Genomic DNA, 11,626 nt, shown 5'->3' on the forward strand with positions numbered 1-11,626 from the left:
CGGAAAAGTGAAGTGTTCGTTGACGGACCACGCACCTACTTCGCCACTACAGCTGTCCTTCTACTACTACCACGTGTTCGACAACTGTCACTTCAGACTTCTATGGAAAGCCATAGACTGGACACTTCTTATTTCTTTTTTTTTGTCAGCATTAAACTCCCAGTATCTTTTCTCCTCTTCGAAGATGGCAACAGTAGAGAGTACCATCGAAATGCAGGGGGGTATTTTTGAAACGATTTGCAACGTTCCTAGAAATCTTCGGAAACTTGGTAAGGATAATATTACCAAGAATGAAAATTCTCTCTCGTTTAACTTGTTTAGAAAAAACTTGGGACAAGTATTCCGTGAACAACGATCAGCTGATGGTAGTTCGGAAACAAAATAAGGAGCTGCCTTATTTTCTAGAGGATCATTACACCAGCTGTGAGGAAAAGTATTTGAGTGCTAGGTCATACTTGATGGATTTTTTAGATAAGTTCGAAACCCTAGCTAAAAAAAGAGAGACTGTTATAACGCGTTCGATTCGATGGTGCGGAAAGATGCAGATTTGTCAACTGTTCAGAAACTACATTATCTCAAAATAAGTATGACTGGTGAACCCGCTTAATTGATTGCCAGCATTCCGATTACGGAAAATAACTTTGAAAGAGCCTCGCAGACCTTAGTGAAGCTAAGAGAGGTAAGAGAGTGGTCGTGCTCCTTATGTTCACGTAAGCATTCCATAATTTTTTGCCCACAATTCCGAAGTAAAGATGACAAGCAGAGAAAGGTGTTGGTAAGAAAGCACCTGTTCTGTTTGAACTGCCTTGAAAAGCACATGCTCCGCAATTGTGTTTCGACAAAGCGGTGCCAGACCTGCAGCAGTATACATCATACGATGTTACACACAACTCTTACAAATTGAATCCACTTAGTTTGCCATTTTCTAATTCTCTGATCAACTCTACAGGTAATACCAATGCTCACCCCACTCAACCGTCAATGTGACTAGAGGGATCTTTCCTCCTGGCTACGGCACTCGTCTACACTGAAGGTTCAGATGGAAGTCGCCATCTAACACGAGTACTTCTGGACCAAGGAGCTCAAGAATCTTTTATATCGGAGTCACTTGTCCAGAGATTGAGATTGGCGAGACAACCAGCTATCATGTCAGTAAGGAGTGTGGGTAATTCGAGAACAAGGCCGAATAGAGGTTTAGTTCAATTAAAGGTCTATTCTAGAATCCATCCCCAGCCTACTTTTTTGGTAAGAGCGATTATAAGGGGGTCACATAGAAATGATTTTAGGGGCAGAAGTCTACTCTCATGTCATTAAAAAGGGAACTAAAAAGGGGGTTTTAGGGACTCCAACAGCTCAACAAACTTCGTTGGGTTGGATACTATCGGAAAGGGAACTAAAAAGGGGGTTTTAGGGACTCCAACAGCTCAACAAACTTCGTTGGGTTCATATCTTCAGTGCAGTCTATTGTAGAATTACAAAGTACAGTAGATCATGAACTACTGAACTTGCTGAGAAGATTTGTCGTCCGGGAGACATACCTTTATCAGTTAATGAAAATAGTGTAGCAGAGGAAGAGTGTGAGCAGCTGTTTACCTCCACTTTTCAACGCAATCACGATGGTCGTTACATCGTTCGACTGCCCTTAAAGGATCGCTCTATGAATCTAGGGGATTCAAGATCTGCAGCTTATCGGGCTCTCGTCCAGATGGAAAGACGTTTCCAAAGAGACCCCGAGTTAACTAAGAAATACACAAATGTTATCAATGAGTACGCAGAGTTGAGTGACATGGAACTAGTCTCTAATCCAGAGTATCTTCAACACGACAAGGGTTACTTCTTACCATACCATTGTGTGATCACGTAAAACAGCTCGAGCACTAAGTTTCGGGTTGTTTTCAACGCTTCTCAACGCATTGACAAAGGGGTGTCCTTGAATGAGCTTTTACACTCAGGACCTAAACTACAGACTGAATTGGCGGATGTCATCTTTAGATGGAGGATGTATTCAGTTGTCTTTGCCGCGGACATCGAGAAGATGTTTCGGCGGATATGGATCCATCCAGAGGATCAAACATTCCAAAAAATTCTATGGCGAGAGAGTCACGATCAGGAGGTTCGCACCTATTATTTGAAAACCGGGACCTTTGGTTTTATATCTTCGCCGTATCTAGCGATACGCACGTTACTTCAGTTAGCGGAGGATGAGGGTAAAAACTATCCCCTCGCTTCTCAAATTCTACGGAAAGAGATTTACGTCGATGACGTAATATCAGGGGGAGATGACGTTAGCTCAGCGAGGGAAAAGCGCAGACAGGTAGACTTATTGTTGCAAGCAGAAGGTTTCACCCTGAAAAAGTGAGTGTCAAATGTAGGGGAAGTTTTAGAGTGTGTTCCCACTGATCATCGAGAGAACGCTACTTATCTTCTACTCAATCAGGATCCATCATTCGTGCTCTTGGCATTTTATGAAAGCCGTCGTCCGATTTTTTACGTTTTCAGATCGACCCATTGTCGGAGAGGAGTCGGATTACGAAACGAACGGTATTTTCTGAGATAGCTCGCATATTCGATCCATTGGGATGGCTATCACCAGTCATCGTCAAGGCCAAGATGTTCATGCAGAGTCTATGAGCTCTCAAGGTGGGTTGGGATGATGAAGTGTCAATGGACTACGTCGCTAATTTGATAAAGTTTAGAAACGACTTGTCTGATCTTTCAACTCTATCCATACCACGTTGGTTGGGAACTACCTCTTCCAGCTATTGCGAACTTCACGGATTCGGAGATGCCTCAGAAAAAGCAATAGGAGCTGTTATATATCTTCGTGTCACATCACCTTCGAATCTAACTCGTGTTACTCCTGTCATGGCTAAGACGAAAGTGGCTCGATTAAAGGAGACCTCAATTCCTAGGCTCGAATTGTGTGCTGCTGTTTTACTGGTAAAGTTGATGTCACATGTACAATCGTTCCTGAGTCTCCCGGACTCAATTCCGATACATCTTTGGTCCGATTCGGAAAACACTTTTGACTGGATTCGAGGTCCACCGCTTCGATGGAAGACCTATATCTCCAATAGAGTTTCGGAAATTCAGCGTGTTCTACCAGAGGTGGCTTGGCATCATTTTCCTGGAGCGGATAATCCTGCCAATTGTGCATCACGAGGCCTCACACTGATTCGATTAGTACATCATCTTCTATGGTGGCAAGGACTAGTTTGGTTGGCCAGACCTGAGCTTCTGTGGCCAAATTTGACTGGAGCTAGAGACCCATATGTTGATAGGGAGGAACGAGTTATCACGCATTCTGCACTAGTCGATCATGAAACACCTTGGCGGCTCCTGACTCAATATTCTTCGCTTACGAAACTGTTAAGAATCACTGCTCTCTATTTGCAGTTCATGGATCGGCTTCGTAGGAAGCATTTCGAACGGCCGCCTTGTCATCCGACAATGACATACCTTAAATTTGCCCTACAAAAGTTGATCCGCCACGTTCAGCAAAAAACCTTCCCTAAGGACATCATCAAGGTACAAAGACAATTACTTGTTTCGAAATCGAGTCCATTATTGAAGCTACTACCTTTTTTGGACTCTAATGGACTACTGAGATTAGGAGGCCGACTGACTCATGCTGTACTAGATTACGAGGAGAGATGTCCATACATCTTACCTAAGGACTCACCGTTAACGACCTTGATTGTGAGGAATGGACATCTGTTCATGCTACACGGTGGTCCTCAACTAATATTGTCTTATTTAATGAGGAGATATTGGATCCTCTCTTGTCGTACGGCTGTGAAAAGTGTGTTGTCTCGATGTGTGATCTGTGCGAGACATCGAGCAAACCCTTGTAGCCAGGTTATGAATCCTTTACCATCTTTCAGAGTCAACCCACCAGTTCGACCATTTGCAGCGGCCAGATTGGACTATGCCGAAACTATTTGGATGCGCACGACCAAAGGACGAGGTCACAAAGCATATAAAGGGTATATTGCTATCTTTGTGCGCTGTGCCACACGAGCTGTACATTTGGAGGTTGTATCGGATTATTCTGCTGAGGGTTTCATCGCCGCCTACAAGAGGTTTTCGGCTCGACAAGGCGTCAGTCATACTCTTTACAGCGACAAAGGGACAAACTTTGTGGGAGCTGACCGACAGTTACAGGAACTATTTTCTGAGGCTGCAGCTGAGTCAGACAAGATTGTTCGTCATATCACCGACAATCATACTACTTGGAAATTCAACCCTCCCGCCGCTCCACACTTTGGAGGATTGTGGGAAGCTGCGGTAAAATCTCTTAAGCACCATCTCCGCCGCGTAGTCGGAGACACTACTTTAACCTTCGAGGAAATATACACTTTTCTCACACAAGTGGAAGCTTGCCTTAATTCAAGGCCAATTCAATCTCTGAAGGACGATCCTAGCGATTTGGTAGCGCTAACTCCTGGACACTTTCTCCTCTGCTCACCAATTTACACTATACCAGAGCCTTCAGTATTGGAGGCAAGGCTCACACCTAGAGAACGTTGGAAACTCATAACACAAATGTTTCAAACCTTCTGGAAGAGATGGTCGACGGAATATATTCACGAGCTACAAACTCGTTATAAATGGCAGAAGCCAAACACTCCGTTCAAGATCGGTGAACTCGTTTTAATTCTACAGGAGAAGATTTCTCCAACTAAGTGGCCCCTGACACGTGTGGTTCAGGTACACCCGGGGTCAGATGGTCAGATACGCTCTGTAACTGTGAAGACGACAACTGGTCTCCCACAAAGAGCAGTTGTGAAAATTGTTTCATTACCAACTTCTGTTCCAGAATCCACAGAACCTGCCTCAGCCTAATATTTTTTTCCTTCATTCAAGGTGGGCGCACCACTCGAGGAATGTTACCATTCAACGCCTACTAGCCAAGTCATTCGTGAACCTATCACGAAGGTGGGCGGAAATGTTAGAGATTTTCGCTTCTATAATCTAATTCGGTCGTGGTCGCGCGTGATCTCGGATTGCGTACGGCCCTGGTATCTCTGTAGATTCTCGCCTTTGGGGGACCGAGTACCTGAAGGGGCGGGCGGACAGTCGGTACTGCTCGAACACGATCCGAGACACATCTCTGTACGATCGTAACCCTTCCGTTGTTTCTTTATTTTATAAGTTTGATTACTTTTTTTCTGACTGCCTATGGTATCCACGTTTTCCTGCTGAAAAATGGATACAATAAACTTTTTATTGTTCTTAGTTTGAAATCAGAACATCATTTGTCATCCTTCCTTCCTAGCTTCATTATCGGGTCAGTTTTCTAGTTTTAAATCTCAAACAATATTCGTAGATCTCTTCTAGGTAAACAACTTTTGCCTATTCATTTTTTTCGTATCTTGCTTATTTTGAGCGTAAAACAGAATTAGTTATTTCTGAAAATATTTTTCTTATGAAAAAAACGGTTTCAGAAAAACCTGTTTATCTTTTTGGGATCAAAAATTTTTGCTTCTTAACATATTTTTCATACCTCATATCGTTTTCTTAAAAAATGGCATTTCTTATTTCTTAAAAAGTATTTTCGATGGATAAATCTAACACCGTTAGTCAAAAATGGATAATTAAAAATATCGTTCTTTTCTTTTAGGTCTTGAAAAATTTACTTCTTTCTGTCAAAATTAATTTTTGTAGATGAAAATTTTTGTACAACATTTTCAGTTCGAAAATTTAAGTATTTTGTTTTAAAATTTTTCGTTCCCGGTTGAATTTAACTGTTTTCTCTTCAATTTAAAATTATATTTATTTAAAATATCAACTATCACATTTCATCATTAAATATTAATTTTTTATTGGTCTTCATTAAAAAAAAATTTTCATGAACTTTTCGTCGAAAAAAGATTTCAGGCGACTTCTCAGTGTCAAAATATGAATTTTCAGAAAAAATTTAATGTTTTACGAAAACAGTTGAATTTTAAACCTGAAAAGATGAAGATTGAATCAAAAAGGAAGGTGTTTTAACAAAATCTTTAGGAGAAAGCATATGCAAAAAAAAATAAAAGGCCATCCTTGACTATTAGTATTCGAAGACCGTTTGTTAAGTTTTTATTTTTAATTCATAATTAAATTATAATTATTTTGTATACAATTATTTCGAGTTATTTATTTGTTTTTTATCATAAATCGTAACAAAAATTTTTGTACATATAATAACATAATTTTTGTAAATTTATCGTTTGTCGTATTTTGTATAATTTCACCGCAGAATGTAATTTATGATTTTTCATTTTTATGGTAATATTTCATTAATTATCATATAAAAATAAATATTAATTAATAAATAAATTAAATGAAAGAATTCAGTTTTCATTTATCAAAATGAATTTATTAATTAAAAAGACGAATTTTGGACGAGTACGATGGTATTCTACTAAAAACATTAAGTTTAAAAAAAATTAATTTAAAGCAAAATATAGTTTAATTTTCAACCAAAGAAATCAATTTTAAATTAACTAGATACATTTTCTACTGAATAGATAATTTTTTAACAAATCCTATACATTTTTAACCAAATAGTTCAACTTCTACCCAAAGAAAAAAGTTGTTATTGAAAACTAAATTTTAAATTTAATTTATATTTTTGAAAAATTGAAATGGAAATTTTTCAGCAAAGAAATGAATTTTTAACTAAAATCATGTGTAACTAACGAAAAAATGATTTTTGAACCCAATAGTTGCATTTTGAATAAAAAACATTAATGTTCGATCTAGAACATTAATTTTTTAATGAGGATATGCATTTGCAATTTTAAAATATAGAGTTCCAACCAAACATGAAATGGTTACAGGTTTTCCTAAAAAATTAATGTTAAAAAAAGAAGATTGATTTCTAACAAAATAGATGAATTCTCAACACAATGTAGGAACTTTAAACTAAGTAGTTAAATTTTTTACTTGACTAATTATATTTTTAACAAAAAATGAAATAGTTAAATTTTCAGTTAAAAAAATCGCATTTTTGCATAAGACTTTTAAAATTAAAAGTCAATTCATTGAAAACTAATATGTATTGGTTGTGAATTCTCCTTTGTCAAAGCTCATTCGGCTTTAACAAACAAAATCTCATCACTCGTATCATGTAAAAAAAGGTCAAAAGAAAATTCTAAAATTTTAAAAACCATTTCGTTAATGAATATTTTATTCGATATTGTATCTTTTACCCAAAATTTATTTTCTTTATTTTCAATGTCACTTGTCATGATTAGAACAAAAACGCTTTTATCAAACAAATAATGTACGCAAAATTTGTCGATTCTCTTTTGGTAAACAACTTTTGTCCATTCATTTTCTCTCTTTTTTTTGTATCTTGTGCTGTTTTTCCAAATATTTTAATTTTTACTGACGTTATTTTTTAGGATTAAGCCAAAAACTACCCGTAGCATTAAAAAATAATTCGCACCGAATTTGTAAATCATTTTTCCGTGAAGAATTTCATTAATTAATTTTTTTCGTATCTTGCAAATTTTTATCGCAAAATGGTATTGGTCATTTCTAATAATATTTTTGATGATTGAAAAGAAAATAATGATTTTTATTTAAAAAATAGTTATAGGAAATTTTTTTATCTTTCTGCGATCAAAAATTTTGCTTCTTAAGATATTTTTATATCTCATGTCGTGTTTTTGGCAAATGGAATTTTTTATTTCTTAAAAAGCATTCTCGATAAATAAGCAGTAATAAATTGTTTAAACAATTTGTTTAAACATATAATTATCAGTATAAAGTTGTATTTTATGTATGAAAAGTAATTTTCATTTAAAAAACCGACAAAAATTCAGATAATATTGAGGATTGTGAATAAAATCACAAAAAACTCTAAATATATTTTTTATTTTAGAAGAAAAAAATAGATTTATTTTCGTATGGATTTCAAACAGTTTCCGGCCGCTATTCATTACAAAATTTTGGACCACCCTGCTCAATAGTCTTCTTGCAAGTTCTTTTCGAACTTTATTGACAATTTTGAAATTTCTTCCAAAGTTTATATGATTTTGAAATTTTTTTCGTAAATTCAATGCATTTTTTAAAACATTTTTTTCAAACAGTTTTTTGGTTCAAAACTGAACCGATCTTTTGAAATTTTTGAAATATTCACTTCAAATTAATACTTTAAAAAAATTATATACAAATTTTCCTAGTCATCTTCAAATCGACGAGAAAAATTAATTTTTAAAAAAGTATTTCAATTTTTAATCAAATAGTTGCATTTTTCACCAAAAGTGAAGTGAATTCGATATCGTTTATAATAAACTGATCGAAGCTTACCACATATGATCGATATATTTTCACAAATTACCAAATTTTTTAAAATTTCTAAAATTACCAATAATTTACCAAATTTCTTAAGAATTAAAATTTTTCAAAATTCCCAATAATTTCCAAATACCTCTAAAATTAGAAAAATTAGAGTTAGCATATTTGTTCCCGAAATTTTGAAATTTAGTAATATCATAAATTTTGGGGAACTTTAGTTAATTAATAAATGTAGGTATAGATAAAATTGTAAGCTTAAAAGACAAATTTTCAGATTAATAATTGAATATTTATCAAAAAAAATTTCAGTGAACTTTTTAAATCTATAATATGAATTTTGATCGGAAAGTGAATTTCGTAAAAAGCCTTCGCAAAAATGAAGCAACTATATTTTTAGAAAAAAATTAATTTTCAAAACCTAATAATCCGAATTTTCAACCAATTAGGTTACATTTTTTATCAAAACAGGCCGAATGAAATAAGTTTTTAACGAAATAGTTGAGTTCTCAATCAAACAGAGGGATTTTTAACCGAAAAGATTGAATGATTCTAAAAAATTTTGAACAAACAATGGAATTTTTAAGTTCTCAGCAACAAAAAATTAGTTTTTAATAATAAAAAAAAATTTCATCTTCAACTATAGGAATAAAATCTTAACTGAAAAGATCAATATTATACCAAAATAGAATAATTAGTCATAAAATACATGAATACCAAAAAACACAAATTTTCAAAAAATGGATGAATTTTTATGTAAAAAGGATCTATTTTCAACAAAAAATAGAATAGTGTAATTTTCAGTAGGAGAAATAAGTTTTTAAGCAAATAAAATAACTTTTCAACAAAAAACATTAATTTTTTACCAAAAAACTTAAAGATATATAAAAAAAATTTTCGACAAAAAATTTGTTTAAATTTTGAGTAGAAAAAGCTCATTTTCACAAAAAAAATATAATAGCCTAATTGTTATTTAAAGAAATAATTTTTTTAAAAATAAATTTACAACTAAATAGTTACATTTTCAAACAAACATATAAATTTTCTACCAAACAGATTGAATGCCTATAAAAAAATTTCTACCGCAAATTTACTTAAATTTTAATTTAAAAAAATTATTTTTCAAATAAGAAAAATTATTTTCAACCAAAACAATATATGTTTAACCAACAAGATTAATTTTTTTACAAAAATAAATAATTTTTAATAAAATACGTGAATTTTGAACCAAATATTTTAAGATTTGATGAAATTTTTAATCTCTAAAAGTTTAATTTTCAATGTAAAAAGTGAATCAGTCACCACCAAAAACAAAGTTTCAACAAAATGTAGAAATTTTCAACTACAGAAAATTTATGTTTAAACAAACATGATATAATTAAATTTGTATTTAACAAATTAATTTCAAATAAAAATCTAATTTTCAAGCCAAAGCAATGAAAAAAATGAATAGACAAAGTTGCTCTTCCAAAAAAGACTGAAAACTCATCCAAATTAGTAATTGATTAGTAAATTATTCATTATAAAAGAATTTTAATAATAATTTCAAAAAAAGTAATATTTTTACCCGCAAAAATGTCAGATAGAGATATTTGTTCATATAATTTGTGATTAAAAATTAAGAAAATTGTTTAGAAAATTATTTTCCTTGTTTGAAAATTGAACTATTTTGACCAAAAGAAGTTTTTTATTATCTACAAATCTTTTTTTTTGTTTTTGAAAATTCGAAAATTTTGGAGAAAAAATTACTTTTTTTACTTTGAAAATTCATCTTTCTTTGTTTTAAATTAAACTATTAGGTTGAAAATGTCTTTTTTTAATTCAGAATTCATCAATCTAGTTAAAAATGCATTAGCTCGTTTAAAAATTAAATTATTTAGTTAAAAACTCTTTCGATTTTTTGGTATAAAATTATTGTCATTGATTTAGATTTGATTTATCACTTTGGTCGAAAATTAAACTTTTTTGACATTTTTTTGTTGTTGTAAAAGTTGGCTTTTTATATCAGGAACGTTCGCAAAAACTTTTTTTTAAGATTATCTTTTTAGTTATCAATTTTATTATTTTATTTGAAATTAAAAATTTTTTCTTAGAAAGAAATTCTTTTTTGTCGAAAATTAAACTTTTTGGTTAAGAATTCGTCTTTTTCTGAAAATGTGTCTTTTTGATTCAAAAGTTTTAGCTGAAAATCTAACTTTTCCATTTTCTTAAGACTTTAATTTAAAATTTAAAATGTGAAATTTAAGTGAAATTTAAAATTTCACTAGTTTGTTGAAAATGCAAGCATTTTGTTGAAGTCATTTTTCATAGTAGAAACTAATTTTTTTGATGAAAATAAATTTCAAAATTTTAAATTTTCACATTTGTATTTGAAATACTGTTTTGTTCCTTTTATAGAAGATTCTAGGCACTAAAGATTGGTAGAAAATTACTTACTTGATTTGTCGAGGATTTTCGAATTCAATAGAGAAAAACTAATTTCTTGGTGAGAAAAAAATTATTTAGAACTGTAAATAATAATCTTAAAAATCGGTTAACATTGAAGCCGTGAAAAATACAAAAATTTAACTCAACGATGTGATGGTGTAACATTTTCATCTTTATTGAAAGAATAAGAAGGTCACACTATGACATTGTGAACGTGACCTAGTCTCTTTTTAATTTAAAAACACTGCCTTCTCATTGTTTGGAAAAGGTTTAGAAAAACAAGAATTTTTGATAATTAAAAAAATCGAAATAAATCAATATGGGTTACATATATGGTTTAAAGGAATGTTTTTTGGTTGAAAATTAATTTTTTTGAACTGAAAATTGAACTACGCCATTTTTAGTACAAATTTAACACTTTTAATTAGAAATTTATATTTATTTTATTTTAAAATATTTCAGTTTTGTAAAAAATTCGTCTTTTTTGTAGAAAATTAATCTTCTTCATTGAAAATTCATCTTACTGATTGATGATTCAACTATTTTGTTGACAATTCTTTACTTTTTTTAAATAATTTATTCGAGTGAAAATTTAAGTATGCATTTTTGGTTAAATATTCATATTTTTTATTAAAACGGGTTTTTTGTTGTTGTTAGAAATTCGGCTATTTTTGTTAAAAAATTTGTCGTTAAAAATTATTTTCCTTAAGAGAAAATTCGATTATACCATTTTTCCTTAAGATTTTAATATTTAATATCTAATTCATCAGTTTTGTTAGAGAAATCAGCAATTTTTGTTTGTTTGTTGAAAATTCCATTTTTTTGTCAAAAATTAATTTTTTTAACTAAAACCTGAACTATTTCACTTTTGTTTGAGTATTAAGTTTATAATTGAAACTTAATCTTGTTTGGCTTA

The 11,626-nt window shown here is 32.0% G+C and overlaps 1 protein-coding gene across 1 annotated transcript; it reads left to right on the forward strand.

Annotated features, from left to right (window-relative positions):
- Nucleotides 1-2,664: 2,664 nt before the first annotated feature.
- Nucleotides 2,665-4,845, forward strand: LOC117183047. The gene has a single exon (XM_033376200.1). It carries the CDS (start codon nucleotides 2,665-2,667, stop codon nucleotides 4,843-4,845), a length of 2,181 nt encoding a protein of 726 aa, XP_033232091.1.
- The last annotated feature ends 6,781 nt before the right edge of the window (nucleotides 4,846-11,626 follow it).

Source organism: Belonocnema kinseyi, chromosome 2 (genome assembly GCF_010883055.1).
Source record: "Belonocnema kinseyi isolate 2016_QV_RU_SX_M_011 chromosome 2, B_treatae_v1, whole genome shotgun sequence".
In the NCBI taxonomy this organism is placed as follows: domain Eukaryota; kingdom Metazoa; phylum Arthropoda; class Insecta; order Hymenoptera; family Cynipidae; genus Belonocnema; species Belonocnema kinseyi.

Coding starts and splice junctions, on each gene's coding strand:
- LOC117183047 (XM_033376200.1), top strand. CDS start 2,665: ATGGACTACGTCGCTAATTTGATAAAGTTTAGAAACGACTTGTCTGAT.